Source organism: Sordaria macrospora, chromosome 2, assembly GCF_033870435.1.
Source record: "Sordaria macrospora chromosome 2, complete sequence".
Taxonomy (NCBI): Eukaryota; Fungi; Ascomycota; class Sordariomycetes; order Sordariales; family Sordariaceae; genus Sordaria; species Sordaria macrospora.
This window is the reverse complement of record NC_089372.1, coordinates 1,230,287-1,245,840: the sequence shown is the minus strand read 5'-3', so window position 1 is coordinate 1,245,840 and position 15,554 is coordinate 1,230,287. Positions and strand designations below refer to the sequence as shown.

The window sequence follows — 15,554 nt, the reverse complement described above, 5'->3', positions numbered from 1 at the left end:
AGATGATGAAAGAACACCAAAAAGACAAGGCTCGAAACGCTATTACGCATTGCTTTGGAACCAAAGTTCATGTTGCCGACTTGTTAAGGGAGTAGATGTATAGGCAAGCCGACTTGCGTTTCGTATACCTCTTATCCATCCTTTGGTGGTCGTGCTCTACTAGACCCTCTATATAGGTACCTATTGTATCCAAAAATGCCCATCAATGCCTGTTGAAACGCCTGGGTCTAACATCTATCCCGAAAACTCCTGCTAACTGCCTGCCCATCATCAATAAGTAGGTATATCCGCCCATTATGTTGAACCAGTTCATAAACATCCATCCATCCATCCATCTTTTTCATCATCACTCTTTTTTCAGTCACTGTTCTCATCCAACCTCATCAAAAATTACCACCCAGTATTTCACCGCATCATCGCCCACTAACCTTCATCTCCACCATCCTCAACGGCACATATAACAACCCACTAACCACAAACGCAAACTCAAACCCTAAATCGCCCGTCGTCTTCGCAATCGGGCCCTGCCACCACACCTGATCCATACTCGGAATCACCAGCCCAAAGCTAGCCACGGCAGCCGTCAGCGCCGCGATGCCCCACGGCAGTCTACCCGCATCATTCCAAGCCTCGAGATCATACCTTCGACAATCCCCCCTTTTGAACCAAAGGTGATCAACCATCACGACCCCCAAGAATGCAGAGCACCAGTACCCGATCAAGCTGACGAAATTCTCCAAGTTGTCGAAGAAATCCGCACTGGCTTTGATGCCCACGGGTATCAAGATGGCAGCTAAAATGATAGCGAATAGGTAGCGGGGGACTTTGAATAGTACGGGGGCTAACATTTGGAAGTTGAGCGTGATGGAGTAAGAAGTAGCTGCGAGGTTGCCGAGCAGGGTAAACGATAAAATGACGACTAGGAACCGACCAAACCCGCCGGCGGGAGCAAGCATAGCTTGCAAGACGCCGCCGACGAGCGTTTGCTCGTAGGCTTCGCTCCATGCGGGAACGGAGGGGATGGCGCCGCCTATGGCTGATCCCAAGCACATGAGCAAGATGGTGGGGAGGCCTAGGCCGGTGTAGCTGTAGGCAAAGATCTTCCAGGATGGGGTGGAGGGGACGAGGTAAGTTGTGAAATCGGAGGAGAGGCAGGCCCAGGGGATCATGTAGCTTGATACGAGCATGGCGAAGCTCAGGACACCCTGTGGGCTCGGGGGGGGAGGGAGGGGGGTTTTGTAAATGAAGATATTTGCCGCCGCAGCCGACAGCGACGATGATGGCGATTACCGCGGGGATCCAGGCGAAACGCTCGTACATGTGTAAAGTGGTGTAGCCGCAGAAGGAGATGATGAGGGTTAGGATGGACATGATGACGATTCCAACGGAAATGGAGAGGTGGCCGTTGGCGACGGCCGAGAGACATTGCCCGCCGGTGATGACGATGATGACGGAGAAGCCGGTGGTGGTGGCTAGGTTGAGGAGCACGGGGAGGGAGACTATGTAGCGGCTTGGGGGGTGTTAGCACGACGATAAAAAGGTAAAGTGGAGAGATGGAAAGGAGACGGGAAACGTACCCCCATGAGTAACGAGCTTGAATCATCTGTCTCATACCCAACTTTGGACCCAAAGTGCAGAGGTAAGCAGGTAAGATGGTAGACAGTAGAGTGAAGAAGAGGATAATGAGGCAGCTATCCCGTAGGCTGAGACCGTATACTGGGCCTAACATGCCAAAGGTAATCCTGATTTGTCCGTGTTAGTCATATTGACTTTTTCTTTATTAGATCAGAAAGAAAGGAAAACTCACGGAAGAATATTGCAACTCATGGACCACCACAAGGTAAAAATATTCAGCGTCTTGGTAACCGTCCTCTCCTTGACTGGGATGGGTGAGATTCCCTGAAGCTCAACCCGCCCAGCTACAATGACCTTGTGTCCATAGTAACAGAGGTGGCCCCAGAGGCCGGAGGGTGGTACAGCAGCAGGCTTGTTGCTCTCGTCGGCCTCGATGGGTTGAACGTAGGCTTCGGCATCGTGGTTGGCAACCAGCGACGACACCCCCTTCTCTTGGGGGTTGCCGTCAGTTTGGGTCACCATACTCTGTTGTTCAGTAGTGTTGATGATAATAGGAATTGGGGAATTGGGAATTGGTGATGAGTGGTTGACTCAGTCAGTGTCGATGTGGTGGAGTCTTTGCGGTGTTGTCTCCGTGAACCTTGATGGAGCGAGATGGGTTGATTGATAAGATTCTAAAGATTCGAGATAAGGAAGATTGATAGTGCACCTAAGTTCTGCAAAGTGAAAAAGTCGTATATAGGAAAGTGAAGAGTCTGATAGGGCAACTTTTTATAGGGTCGAGAAATATGCAGGTGTGTGCGAGTTTTGTAACAAAGTCTATCGACAATTGAGAAGAAGGGAGAATGAGTGATGACTCTTCATTTTTGTTTCTGTTCAAGCGAGGGGGTTGAATGTGTATTTTTCTGAACGGCGGGGTGGTGACAAAACAAAAAACTGTCGAAAAAGATCGGTCCGGGGGAAGGGGGTTTGTCAGGGTGGTCCACCCGGTGATAAGCGAACCGAGCAAGAGAATTCTCGTCCTTTGAGACTATTGATTTCGTTCGGGTCTTGGACGATCCAAGAGACAAGAGAATATTGTACCACGGCAGTCGGTGGTACTCGGCTAATTCAGATGCACTCCGTATTGGTGGGTCACTTTTACGAACAGAAAAGCCTCGACCAGTCTTTATACCACGGGTTTTAAAAGATATACAACGTTTGGACTCTTTTGAGTTCTATCGAGCTTCGAGTCGTTCTTGAATCTTCAGTTTCAAAAAGGCAAAAATGTGGCAAATGGGACGAACTCATTGCGATATCGCCACTGCAGGGGAGATCCCAGCGGAGTTAAAGTGGACTGCACTGAGTCCCGACCTTCTTTTATGTCATTGTTCAACTTGGTGGTGATAGTATCGCCCACTTAGCCAAACTTTCTGGCTTTTTCCAGGCCACGGGATAATCCGATCGAGAGTTCTTTATCTGCGGTGCTGCAGAGTTGAGCTTAGAGAGAGCATTGAAAACCAACCAACCACGTCGTCAGATTGCGAAGTGGGAGGTATGAGTGCATGCGTTACGATTAGTTACGGGCTAAACCCGCGCCCATCTTTGGGACATCAATGCAGTAAGTATTCTAGGAAACGCTAAGTGGGGGAATTGAAGAGAGAGAAAAGAGCAGGATCAAGATGCAGTCAGTGCTTCACTCGACAGCCTCAGCAATCTTCTCGGCTCTCTCCTTCCTCCTCGCCTTCCTGTCGCCAATCTTCTGCAACTGCTCCCGCCTCTCCTTCTTCCTCGTCTGCTTGTCGATGCTGCCAACGACAGCCTTCTCCTTGCCGCAGGGGTATTTGGCAAACGCCGCCGCCTCGTCCTCCTCGGTCCACTCTCTCGGCAGCACGGCAAACACCAGGTACGACGTATGGGTCTTGATCTCCGGCTCACCCTTAGTGATGAGGCGACCGTCAACCCAGGGAGTCTGGTATGGCGGCTGCTCAGCCGTCGAGGTCTTGTCCCCGTCCTTCTTGGCAGCATCATCTCCGTTCTTCATGGCAGTGTCCGCATCCTCTGCGCCGTCCTCTCCACCTCTCGGGCGCGCCGCCTGCTCCCTGACGCGCTCTTCGATCTCGGTGAGCCTTTCCAGGGCTTCTTCGACATCGTGCGGTGAAACATTGACGCCGCGATCGGTCTGGTAATGGAGGCCCACGCGGTCGCGGATGGTGTGCAGCTTCCTGTTTGCGATCTCGACCATGTCGATATCGACCCAGCCGAGGCGGCGCATGGCCGACACGGTCCTGGTGACCTGCTCAATGCAGGGAGAGAAGGTGCAGATGTGTACGGCTCTCTTGGGGTTCAGGGGTGATGTCCATTCTTCTCCCTCCTTGGCCTCGGTCTGGGGCTTGCGCCGCGAGAGGTGCGGCAGGGCCTCCCACGGCTTAGGAAGGTCGAGGAATATTGCGTCGGCTTCGGGGCTCTTTCCGTCGATCAAGAAGCCGCCGTTGTAGACGTCGCGGTGTGTAAGGTGAACGAGACCGTCAAGGTTATGATCGGTAAGCTCCTTCTTCATCTTGTGGTAGCGCTCCTCGTGGTACTCGAAGCTGAATACTTTGCCCTTCCTGTCCTCGGCGCTGGAAGGGTATCCGTTGTAAACGGCGCGGACGGAGGCGTGGGTGAAACTGCCACTGCCAGCGCCGGCCTCGATGATGGTGGAACCAGGTCTAGCACGTATCCTGTGCAGAATGTAGCTGTAGTCGGGGGTATAGACGACCTGTGTTCGGTGGGGAAGACTCTGAGTCCAGAGCTCGGGGGTGGGAGGGAGAACGTGGATGAAGCCGCTATCGTCGGCAACGGCCTGCTTGACACCGGTGGCCTCGGTGGCATTGGTGTTGTTGTCGGTGGTCTCGGGCTGGTTCTCTTCGGCGTCGTCGCGGCTGGCTTCGTCCTTGGGGCCTCTTTTCCTCTTGCGACCACGGGAGCCGGTGTCAACCTTGGAGGCCCTGATCTGGGAGCCCCAGGGGACATTCAGCATGGTGGAATGAGGGAAGGAACCATAGCGGGTGTTGACCACAGCGCCCTCAGCGTAGCCATCATGTTCGCCCGAGGCTTCTTGAAGGTAGATAGGGAGAAGGTTGTCGCGCGAGAGCTGGAGAATGGCGAGCGAGCGGGGCTTGGTATGCAAGCCCGGTTCGAGGAACGGGGAGACGGTTGGTCGCGTCATGGTGCCGGTCATGAACAAGTAAATTGTTGTGGTGGTTTTACTGTATTCGGCTAATCAACAAAAAGAAGAGAATTCTTTGGCGCGTGGAGTTGGCCAGAAAAAGAAGCAAATGGTATCTCAGCGGTCCGACTGGTAATAATTGTTTGGGTAAAAAAGACGGGTCTAGGTCCAGGCCGAGTCGCATTCATTCAAGTCGCCCTTTGGGAAATTTTCTCGACAAAAATTGGAGATTTCCTGCGGGGCAACGCGCTGAGCCGAAGTGGGGCTTCAACTTCCAACTACTATCAGAACCCTAACCCCAAAGTTGATGGCCCCTCCGGCAAATCCACCGGGACACGCAAATAAGGTTTGCCAAGATCTGGGGTTATCCGTCTTGGCGTGGGGGACCGTCAAGAACCCTTTTGGTCATCAAGAAGGCAGGAGGTTTTCTCCGGTCGGTTCTTTCCATATCTTCCAATGTCACAAACTCGAGGAAATGAGCAAACATGAAAAATGATACAAAGATTTCACAAAATCTCCAAGACCTTCGGGTCCATGCTTGTGATGATGGAAGAAGCACTCCAGGTCCGTCCAGGTCGTGGCAATCGATGAGAATGCGCGGGCATGCGTATAATTGATGGATGAGGATCGTAGGAATACCTCAGAGCGAAATTTCGTATGTGGGATAGATATTTTCGCAACTCCTACGTCAGAGCATCCAGAAGAGCGGGGGAAGCAATCTCTTATTTAGTCCTCACTGCGCGGTCTTATTCCACCTGAACTCCGTCGTCATCGCTCTTTCTCATTCTAAACATATTCCTTTGATCATCATCATACCCGTAGAGCATTAACCTTGATCCTCATAGTCCGTATCACCATGAGTCCCTTCGATTTCGGTATGTGATCGCCCTTTCCAAACCCTCCCAAATCCCCCAACACCGCGCTAATCCAGGCCCTCCTTTCCCTCTCCTACAACAGACCAAGCCAAATCCGCCCACTCCCAACTCTACTCCTCCTCCTCCTCTGACCCGGTGGACCCCGACAACGCCGACCCCATCTCCGAGGACTTCGACCCCTCCAACATCACCGCCACCCAACACCTTTTCAGACACCATGACCGTGACCGTAACATCAACAACAACAGCAACAAGCCCAAGTTGTCGCACGAGCTCCTCGGCGGCGCCGTCGCCTTCGAGGCCATGCACATGTGGGAGAAGGAGCAGCGGCGCGAGGGCAGACCGGTGCACCACGGCGTGGCCAAGGAGGCGCTTGCTGCCCTGGCGGCCGCGGAAGTCGACAAGATGATTGAAAGAAAGGGACTGGGTGGGTCTGTGGATAGGGAGGATGCGAAGAGAAGTGCGAGGGAGAAGGTGGGTGGACTGTATGATAGCCAGTATGGCAGGGATGATATGTATGATCCGTGAGTTTTGCCCCTGACTTTACCCTTACCCTGTCTTCATGTTTGTTTTTCTTGGTTTTCGGCAGGTTTTTATTTGCACGTTTCTCCGTTTGAAAAGGCTTCTAAGAAGCAAAATGGACATGGAAACTGACTTGTGTGTGTTACGATGTAGCGATTCCGAGATTCATGAGTTGATGGATTACTGACAAGCGGGTCATGATTGGGTGCTTGGGCTGGTAATGCTACGATATGTTATGTGGGTTCTTTGACATAAATGGCATTTACATCTTTCTTTACCTGGTACCTCTCAGACACATTTAGGAAAAAGATTCAACCAGTTCGCTGTACTCCTTACTGAAGCTGTCTGTTCTACTAGCATAATCCACCGTCCACCGTCCACCGTCACCCGTCAACCGTCACCCGTCACCCGTCAACCGTCACCCGTCACTCCTTCAACGCATCATGTCCCCAATTCTTCAAACTCTTATAACTCTTGCTATCCGTATTCTGCTTTGCCTTCTCCTCCTGCGCCAGATGTCGCTTGCAATAACTGACGACCTATTCAATAATTGGCCTCGTGTTAGCACCCTCATACACTCCCGTCTTACACTCCCGTCTCTCCGTTTTTGCACCAAAGAAACAAACGCATCTTGATGGGAAATTTCAAACAAGTAACATGGCAACTGGCAAAAACTCACCTTCCTCATATGCGCCAAATCCTCCTCCTCAAACCCTTCCGGGTCTTTATCCGGGTTACGCCTCAGGATATCCACAATCTTGCGACCGCTTTCGTGGCCGACTGATTCCCCTGATCCGTCGTCTTTTGTCCAGCCGGAGGAGGTTGATGCTTCTGTCTGTTTATTTTTAATCGTCTGGGAATTCTTCGAGAAATGATGAGAGGGATGAAAAGTTGTGAAAGAGGGGAAGAAAGAAAGAAGGGAGGAAGGGGAAGAACTGTACCTACCTCAAGCCAATCCTCGAGCTCGTCGGGATTCATGTTGACGAGCTCGGTGAACTCTCTGTCAATGGTGTATGGGTATGGATGTTAGCATGGTACCTCTAACTGAAAAGCTAAAGGGATAAAGAACGGATGTTGATGCCATGGCGTGATGCTGGTGGTATGGCTGAATAAATTTCGAGAAAATGAGAGGCTTACCGAATGACGGTCTCAATATCTTTAACCATGTTGCGTCTTGTTGTGTGAGTCGCTGCTGTTGCTGAAGCTGCTGTTGCTGAAGCTGGTATTAATGTCGCCGTCGCCGTCGATGTTGGTCTGTAATTGATTGTTGGACAGCAGGAAGAACGATTTACTTTGGTGATGCTGTTAGGATATCGAACCCGATAATCTTGTCGTTGGTGATAACTCTTATTTGCTGCGCTGCTGATGAAATGTTGCTGCTGTTGTTGATGAGCTGAACGGAAGATCAACTTGTTTGTTATTGTTATATTTAGAGGACGAACGAAATATTGGGATCGCGACATTTTTGTAGAATCTTCGATTTGGGGTACGTATGAGTGATGAATTCAGATTCAATGAGGACTGAGCTCTTTGTTTGTTGACGTGGACTGGTGAAAGGGCACGGTTAGCGACACTGTGAACTTGCGTCATCGAACTGAACTGCTGTCAGGGTTTGTTCTCTGGAATTATCACCGAGGAGTGAGTGATTGCCGTTCGTCTGCCGAACTCGTGCAGCCACATACATAATACATAATACATAATACATTAGCATCATATGTCTCAGAGTTGGACCCTGAGATCGACAGTGCAGGAGAACATGATCGATCTGAGATATGAAATCGATCGTGGAGACAAATCACCAGAATCACACTAAAATTGTTTTGGGATTCGTGTCGTTTAAACTTTGAATTCATCGCCAATTGGTAGACTCTCTATCAGACCAGACCATCTTTATGCCTGTAATACCATGCATACCACGGTGTTTTGTGCCGAAACTCCTTCCACTTAGCCCTCATGCTTGAAGATATGTCCATCCACCGACCAGATTGCAAAGAATGTATGTCCGCAAACCGCATATAAAGACATGCCAGTCAAACATGACAGAACCCATCTCCTTCTGGACCTGTTCGCCTGCCACGGTTGATAAGAGTCTTCCCTCCCCCTCCAACCATGAGATGTTACCCTCTTCCTTCCTTTTCCCTTCTTCATATATCATATGTTCGCCTTTTGCTCTCTTTTTAGCCCTCCTTGCTGAGACCATAAAAATGCGATTGCTTTCCTCCCCTCCTTGAAATACGCATATGTCCGTCCAAACTTGTACAACAGAAATGCTTAGGTATATACTCCCACAATTACTCAATCAACTCCGAAATGAAACCCCACCCATTGCCTCTAGTATGTAGAGGGGAAAAAGCCCTACTCCTTCCACTTCCAACCACTCTTGCCATGCTTCTCAGTCATGGACTCAAACGAAGCCTTGATCTGCGCCCGGACCATATCCGGGTGCTGAGAGGCAAAGACCTCGATGATACCCAACTTGCTAACCATGGGCATCTGGTGCATGAGCTCCTTGAGCTGCTCCTGCGCGGCCGCCGGCAGAGGCTGGTCAGACATCTTCTGTCGCCCGGGAGGCCTACGACCAGTGCCTGCTGCTGTCGTTGAGGGAGCAGTAGCAACAACAATTGAGCCGGCTGCTGTAGCTGCAGCCTTGTTAGGAGGTGAGTTACCTGCTGTTGTACCCTTTGTAAGTGCCTGAAACGCGTTTGTTGGTGCCTGAGAGCCAGTGGCGGCCTTGGCAGATTTCGCACTTGTGCTAGTAGCGGCGGAGGATGGATGAAGAAGTGATGATGAGGATGATGACCCGGTCTGTGCAGTGATGGATGTGGATGTGATCACACTAGACTTTTCGTTACCTGATGAGCTGGTCTTCGACTTCGAAGCCCAATAATCAGTCGAGAAGGGGTCAATGCTGTGTTCTTCGTCCAGCGCATCTGTGAGGCGACGTTAGCATAGTTACACGAACACTATCGGCGAGTGGACTTACCCAGTATGATCTCCATCCGGCACTGATACAGCTCCGGCTTCACTGTGCACCGCTTCTCGTTCTCCCAGCATATGCCGGTACTCTCTGGCTCCATGCCACCGGAAAAGACGAGACGCTGAGGAGCGACATCATCGGAATCATCCAAGAAATCGTCCATATCCTCATCCATCTCCAGGTCTTCCTCTTCATCGTCCAGATCCTCCACATCTTCGCCTTCCTCGTCTTGCCACTCGGCCTCCGAATCATAGTCGTAGTCCAGGGGAAGAATTTTGCGCGAAGTCGGGTTTCTTGCGAGTTTGTAGAGACTCTTAACGCCCGGAGGAAGACCGCTGATTGTGCCGACATACGGTGGTCGCACATCTTGGCTGAATTTGATGCACTTGACTGGTACCGCCTTCAACGCCTCCCGCGCATCTCTGAACTGAGTGTTCTCTGTGGTGAGGTCCATAGGCTTGCTTGATGACTCTCCGTAGATCTCCGTCATGATCTTGCGCACACTGGGATAGGGGCGTCCGCGCCTCTGGGTCTTGAAGGGCACTTGTAGGGCCTCCAAGGGGTCGAACTTCTCCGGTATCGGGAACTCGTCCCGCTTTCCCTCGGTGTACTCGTCCAATATCTTCGTCTTGGCGTCCCTGGTCTCCTCGTCTACCTCGAAGGGGTTCTTGGCTAGCGTGACAAACTCCTTCACGTAAAAGGGCTTAAATAACCTCCGGTAGGCTTCGTCCTCTTTGGTGAGACTCGGTGCGTCCGTCATTTCGACATCTTTGCTTTCGACCTTGACTGCGACTGGCTTCTCTTTCGGTGTGGCCGGGTTGATTTTGAAGAGCGATGTGAGCTTCATCTGTCGGCCCTTTTTTTTGGCCTCCTCTTCCTCCTTCTCGCGTTTCATGCGCTCCTTTTCCTCCTTCTCCTCCTGCTTTCGCTTCTTCTCCTCCTCCTTGCGCTTCAGCTCCGCTTCCTTTTCGCGCTTCTTCCTCTCCTTTTCCTCGGCCTTTTGTTGCTTCTCTGCCTCGAGTTTCGCCTGTTCCGCAGCCTTCTTAGCCTTGGCCTCCTCTTTCTCCTTCTTCTTGGCAGCGTCGGCCTCGGCCTTGGCCGCCTTCTCCTCAGGAGTCAGCTTCTTCCTCTTGATGACCGGTTCGCCCGTTGTTGACTTGGATGTTGTTGACGCAGCCTTGGCGCTGGTTGTCTGCTTCTGGGTAGAGGTTGCGTTGTTCGTAGAAATCGTGAGAGGTGCGAGTCGTGGGGGCGATAGACTCGGGGATCGCGAGAGGCGATCCAATGGGCTGCTGGCGTCGCTCAATGCCGGACTGGCTTTTCTGGCTCTGGGAGTTACGGGTCCCGAAGACGGGGGTGGTGACGACCTAACATTTTCCTCTGTAAATGTTGGTGGTTAGCTTCAAGTCGCGTGAGGCCACGGTCTGATTTCAGAACGCGGTACTTACTGTCGTCGAAAGAGCTTGGAGGTGGGACCTCTTCCCGGAATTGGTCGTGTGACCTCTTGAGACTGGAGGAATCCTCCTGTCCACTCGTGGAAGTCGTGAACAGAGGCATGGTGTTGTTGACTTCCTCTGTCCTGATTGTTGTTGGGTTGACGCGTGCCATGTACGGTCCAGACTGACGCGGTCTGTTCTTAAAAAAGGCCGGGTCGATTCAAGTTGTGAGGGGTTGAAAGTTTAGAACAGACAAGGTCTAGGTCCCACAATTAAGGTAGGCAAGTCGTATATGCGCTGGGCGGTGTAAAAGGAATGAGCCCACTGCCGGTTACTTCCCGGCGTCGTAAGTGAAGGTCTGTGTGGTGAATGGGAACGAAACCTGGTGTACAGAGAAGGCCCAGAAGGTCGAGACGACGTCGTTGGTGGTTTAGTTGGTTGTTGCGGGGAGTGAAAGGCTTGAACCGATTGGTGATTTCTTGGTTTCTGCAGTGGTCCGCGGTTGCTGCCGCCTGAGCGGGACGCGTTTGGTGACACCAAGGTCGCGCCTTTCAATTTAGCCCAAGTGGGTCCCTGTCGCGCCTAACGTGCCCCACTTCTAATCTATGGGAAGCGGAGCGTGATTTCGCGTCAATTCGAGAGGGGTGTGGCTTTCGTACTCTTTTTCAATTTAACTTCTTGTGGCTGGAAGTGTGGCAGCGGCTGGTGGTTCGGTATCTGTGAATGGTTTAAGGTCTTCACTCTCCCAAGTACACTAGGGCTGCCTCCGCTGTATTTCAGGTTTCGTAATGAGTACGAATCATCTTCCTGCTGTTCAAGTTATGGAAGGAAAGGTTAGGGTTGGTTGACGACTGATACACCTCTTAAATATCGTGAACCTCAACAATCTGGTGACGAACGCTGTTGACAGTGAATGCACGCAGCTGTTGCTCATGTACGACCTTGAAGCTTCTGTGATAGCCTCGTGCATTTCATCCCATTTGCTCTCAATGAATGGTTTGCCTCTACCATGGCTGCCTGTCCTCAACTTCCAGGCAGTAGTTGTAGTCCAGTTTCAAGGGGACAGAGGCATCACTAACACCAACCCTAACCCTGGAGCGTCCCCTTCAAGTGAGGTTCAAATCATGAACTTTGCTACCGCCATCCTCAACTTCCAAAGCCAAGAGAGTGAATGTGACAACGTTTCACTTAGATAGCCTTGCCGCATGTAATTTACGTCCAATTATGGTAAAAGGAGGGTTGTCTTGCTGCCCTTTCGTCATCCCTCTTCTCGGCTTCCCGTTTCTCCTATAACAAACCCGTGTTATGGAACCAAGTTCTCCAACAAGGAGTGAGATCACAGCTCTGCCTATATCCGGGCCTTTATTATATACCTGTAACGACGGACGGAACTATGGACCTTACTACCATCAGAAAACTTGGATGAGGGGTCCCTCAAGAAGCAAGGAAATAGCAAACAAGTTCCCATTATGCCGGGACTTATTGAATTGTTAGGATATAAGCGCTCCAAAGTCCAAACAGGATCGGCCGTATAGAATAGACGCCGCAGCGATGGCAACTTGACCGCTATGCAACGCTTGCCCATATGTCAAATAGTTGTTGCGGCATGTAGGTATGTATGTCATCTCGAAAACAGATCGCATTCATTCAGTGGTATCTCAATGATTGGTGTGTGTGTGTGTGTGTGTGTGTGACCCAAGGCCAAGTATTATTTTTTTTCGAATAACCCTATCCAAACATCGGTTGGTTCAAAACCGAACCTGTTGTGCTGTGCAGTGCAGTCAAGACAGCGGCCATGTCCGTGCCTGACAAAGATTTTCCCAGATAATAAGAAAAAGAAAAGACAAAACAAATCGCAGAACACCCATGCGCCTAGCTATGCATGTAGTTTCAGGTACAAATTCCCATGCTGTAGATCACAGGTCCCGGCTGCCCTCTGTTTTGGCAAGTACGGAACCCGGTGTTAGTAAAATCCTCCACGTCAATCCGCTCCTGATTGTGCTTGCTTCAGTCAGGGTTGGCAATGAACAAGCGACCGGACGAGTTGAGCGTCATTGTCCTCTCATATGTCCTTTCGTCCAAACTTCCCCGCCTCCTGAGCTCCTCGGGGTTCTTGACGCTCTTCTCGCGCGTCAAGGCGGCATTGAGTAAGCTGTTGGTAGCCAGCTGTCGTTGTGGGTGGGCCTGGAGGTCAGGAACGGCATCGAGGCGCTCGCCGCTGCTCCCGCTGGCAAAGCTCAGGGCCTTCCCGCTAGCGGCATCATTGCCAGCAGAGGCCTGCTCGCTGGTTTGTGCTAGGGAGCCCCGTCGCTCTGGTGTATCGCCCGGGGTCCACCTTCTAGACCCGGAGCCTTGTGAATTCGATGGACCGAGTTGTCCGGAGGCGCGATAGCCCAATCCTTTTCTCCCGCTGGCGGTGCTGCTTCGGCTGGAGCTACCGGTTCTTCGGTGATTGTATCGGTTCATGGCGTCATTGTCGTCATCGCTGTCTTCACCTTCCACCTCGGTCGCGCTGAGTCTGAGAGGGATACCTCCCACGCCGACGTGGTGGCCATCTGGTATGTATCCGACAACTGTCGGCTTGCCGTGGTGTCGGATCTTTGCGGCGACCTTTCCTCCTGCAGACAGACCGGTTGTGGTGCGGCCGCTGGTCATTCCCGAGCCGGTTACCGCGCCCGATACTTCCATAGCCGCCCGCGACTTAGCCGCACGCTGCTGTGCTAGCAATCGGGGATCCTCATATTGGGCACGGTCGCACCATACCGTCGCTTTTTGCTTTCGTAGAAGCGCGACATAGCTGGTTGGTTGGTCGATGGTGCTGCCGGAGCGACTCGAGGTAGATCTCCTGATGTCGCTGGTGGGCGACGTTCGGTAGGCGGCGGGCGGGGGCAGCATCCCTCCTCCGCTTGAGACGGTGCTGAAGGTGTTCACGCTGGGCGATCGTCGTTGGTGGTTCGATTGAGATTGGACGACATGCATCGGCATGGGCATTTGCATTTGATAGCTTGCAGTCACCGGCGGTGATGTTAGAGGAGAGGCGAAGCCATTGGAGCCGGTGCGCGACCGAGAATGCGAGTGATGCGAGTAACCAGCGTGGAATGAGGAATCCATGGGAGCTCGCCGGCGAGCGTATTGGGGATCCGCCATGGTCTCCAGTCTCCACCCACTGGCGCCAGAAGGGGAGATGAGGATACGAGAGGGCCGCTACCTCAAGGGAATGGCGCCCAGGAGTCCGAACGTATTTCCGCTGCGCGATCGTCGGGAATTTGTTTCTGAAGGAAATTGGCAGAGGGCCGGGGGGTGGAGGATTGTGGTTTTGTTTTGTTTGTTGGTTGGACTTGGTACGAATTCGGGTGCGCTATCTCCAGGGAACAGGCAACCGGAGCGATGGTGTCGAGCTAGGGAGGAGGACCGCGGACGGCGCTGCGTTATGACAGCTGGCTGCGGCTAGATACCCCGGGTGCAACGTGAGGCGACGGTGATGCCGACAGCCGCTGCGCTGCGATGTGCTGTGCTTTGGTGCTGTGCTGTTGCGGGAGTCGCTGTGCACAAATTGATGTGCGGTAGTGGAGGGATCTGCTGCTTGGTACTGCTCCTGCGGCGGCGGCGGTCTAGCGAGGTGAACCGTGACCGGGACCGAAAGCGCGAAGTGGAATGTGCGCGGACTAGGTTGAAGAGAAACTGAAAAGGGTTTGTTGCAAGATTGCTGCAACTGAAACCGAGTCAAGACATTGGGAGAGGGAAAAACAGAAAGGCAGAAAAGAAAGAGGACGGAAGAAGCAGGCGGGATGGGATACAAAAGGGCAGCAAAAAAAGGCAAGTGCAAGAAATGCAAGTCCAGTCCTTGGAGCTCGGAAGGAAAAAGACTGGCGAGCACCACACAAAGTGGACGATGTCGGGTTCAAACTTGGCGCTCCCACGTTGCATGCGCGCTGGCCCTTGCTCGATGATGCTATGCCTGTGGCGCCCGGTGGGCTTGGTGGGCTTTGGTGGGTTTTGATCTGTCTGGCCCCGGGCGGCCTAAACAGTGAACACATCCCATCCCAGCTCCTGGTCCACCAACGAGCGCCAACAAGCACGGGCATCCACAAAGACGGCCTGTTGTTGAATCTTTTTGGGCCAGAGATGCATTCCGTGATGCTGACCAGAATCAGATGTGGCTCACACATGCCTCTACTGTAACCCCGTCCCGGACCTCGCTCGATTCACTGCCGTGGCCGTTGGTCTTTGCTGGGCCATGACAGGTCCGCTTGTGTAGGGCTCTCCGAAGAGGTACTTTAGTTTGGATCCCCTCTTCTTTTCCCTTTCTAGTATACATAACGTTGGATCTGCTTTTTAATATCATCTCATGCCGTTGGAAGAGTTTTTGGAGATTGTGGTGTTGTACCATTCTTTGTCAGACTGGGCAGTCCGTGCGTGACTGAATATGTTTTCGAGATGCGTGGATGTGTTGTTGGTGCAAGATCTCCCCATCCCGCAAAGATATGTTACACAAGCGTGGATGTCCTGCACGTAAAAGATGCCTTTCATCGATGGCGTAGCCTCGAGAAGCTTCAAAGCCTATGGAACTACCTTATTGTATGGAAGGCTGGCTGAGTGAGAGCGTGAGCATCGGAGCTAACAAGTCGTGCTTCCGTCTCCCTGCCTAGACTGCCGTGTCCCGTTTTTCCCAGGACACCGGGTGACACTGGTGTTCTTTATTTGTTAGTAGATCGCTAAAGACACCATTCAGATTTCGGGAATCCCTTCACATGGAAGAAAAAAGGCCGAAACTCGTCGCCATGCCGTCCACAGAATCCGCAAAAAAAAGATAGGGTACAATACGAATGACCGTAGATTCCCCTTCAGACGCCGGCGTGGTTCTCCATGCCAAAGACCCCATCCCACTGGCCATCTCAGCTGAATGGAGCGCTGGCCAAGACACCAATAGTGGAGGACAAATTGGGGGCGGATGGGTTATCGAGGGCCTTGACGGCAGC

The 15,554-nt window shown here is 52.2% G+C and overlaps 6 protein-coding genes across 6 annotated transcripts; 1 reads left to right on the top strand and 5 right to left on the bottom strand.

The window, feature by feature from the left end:
* Nucleotides 1-75: 75 nt before the first annotated feature.
* SMAC4_04399 (uncharacterized protein) lies at nucleotides 76-2,497 on the bottom strand. The gene is made up of 3 exons (XM_066090104.1): nucleotides 1,808-2,497; nucleotides 1,578-1,742; nucleotides 76-1,510 (listed from the first exon to the last, which is right to left on the bottom strand). Exons 1-3 carry the CDS (start codon nucleotides 2,095-2,097, stop codon nucleotides 676-678), a joined length of 1,290 nt encoding a protein of 429 aa, XP_065946024.1. The 5' UTR covers nucleotides 2,098-2,497; the 3' UTR covers nucleotides 76-675.
* Nucleotides 2,498-3,196: 699 nt separating this feature from the next.
* On the bottom strand, nucleotides 3,197-5,409 carry SMAC4_04398 (uncharacterized protein). The gene has a single exon (XM_003343692.3). The coding sequence runs from the start codon at nucleotides 4,775-4,777 to the stop codon at nucleotides 3,251-3,253; it is 1,527 nt and encodes a 508-aa protein (XP_003343740.2). The 5' UTR covers nucleotides 4,778-5,409; the 3' UTR covers nucleotides 3,197-3,250.
* Nucleotides 5,410-5,423: 14 nt separating this feature from the next.
* On the top strand, nucleotides 5,424-6,168 carry SMAC4_04397 (uncharacterized protein; the record flags this gene model as incomplete). Its single annotated transcript, XM_003343691.2, has 2 exons — nucleotides 5,424-5,640; nucleotides 5,723-6,168. The coding sequence occupies exons 1-2, from the start codon at nucleotides 5,622-5,624 to the stop codon at nucleotides 6,166-6,168; spliced, it is 465 nt and encodes a 154-aa protein (XP_003343739.1). The 5' UTR covers nucleotides 5,424-5,621.
* A 147-nt stretch (nucleotides 6,169-6,315) lies between these two features.
* SMAC4_04396 (uncharacterized protein) lies at nucleotides 6,316-7,743 on the bottom strand. The gene is made up of 4 exons (XM_003343690.2): nucleotides 7,300-7,743; nucleotides 7,108-7,162; nucleotides 6,842-6,997; nucleotides 6,316-6,701 (listed from the first exon to the last, which is right to left on the bottom strand). The coding sequence occupies exons 1-4, from the start codon at nucleotides 7,623-7,625 to the stop codon at nucleotides 6,588-6,590; spliced, it is 651 nt and encodes a 216-aa protein (XP_003343738.2). The 5' UTR covers nucleotides 7,626-7,743; the 3' UTR covers nucleotides 6,316-6,587.
* A 249-nt stretch (nucleotides 7,744-7,992) lies between these two features.
* On the bottom strand, nucleotides 7,993-11,171 carry SMAC4_04395 (uncharacterized protein). Its single transcript, XM_066090103.1, has 3 exons — nucleotides 10,588-11,171; nucleotides 9,146-10,519; nucleotides 7,993-9,092 (listed from the first exon to the last, which is right to left on the bottom strand). Exons 1-3 carry the CDS (start codon nucleotides 10,745-10,747, stop codon nucleotides 8,518-8,520), a joined length of 2,109 nt encoding a protein of 702 aa, XP_065946023.1. The 5' UTR covers nucleotides 10,748-11,171; the 3' UTR covers nucleotides 7,993-8,517.
* A 1,100-nt stretch (nucleotides 11,172-12,271) lies between these two features.
* Nucleotides 12,272-13,841, bottom strand: SMAC4_04394 (uncharacterized protein). Its single transcript, XM_003343688.2, has one exon. The coding sequence runs from the start codon at nucleotides 13,720-13,722 to the stop codon at nucleotides 12,583-12,585; it is 1,140 nt and encodes a 379-aa protein (XP_003343736.1). The 5' UTR covers nucleotides 13,723-13,841; the 3' UTR covers nucleotides 12,272-12,582.
* Between the last annotated feature and the right edge of the window lie 1,713 nt (nucleotides 13,842-15,554).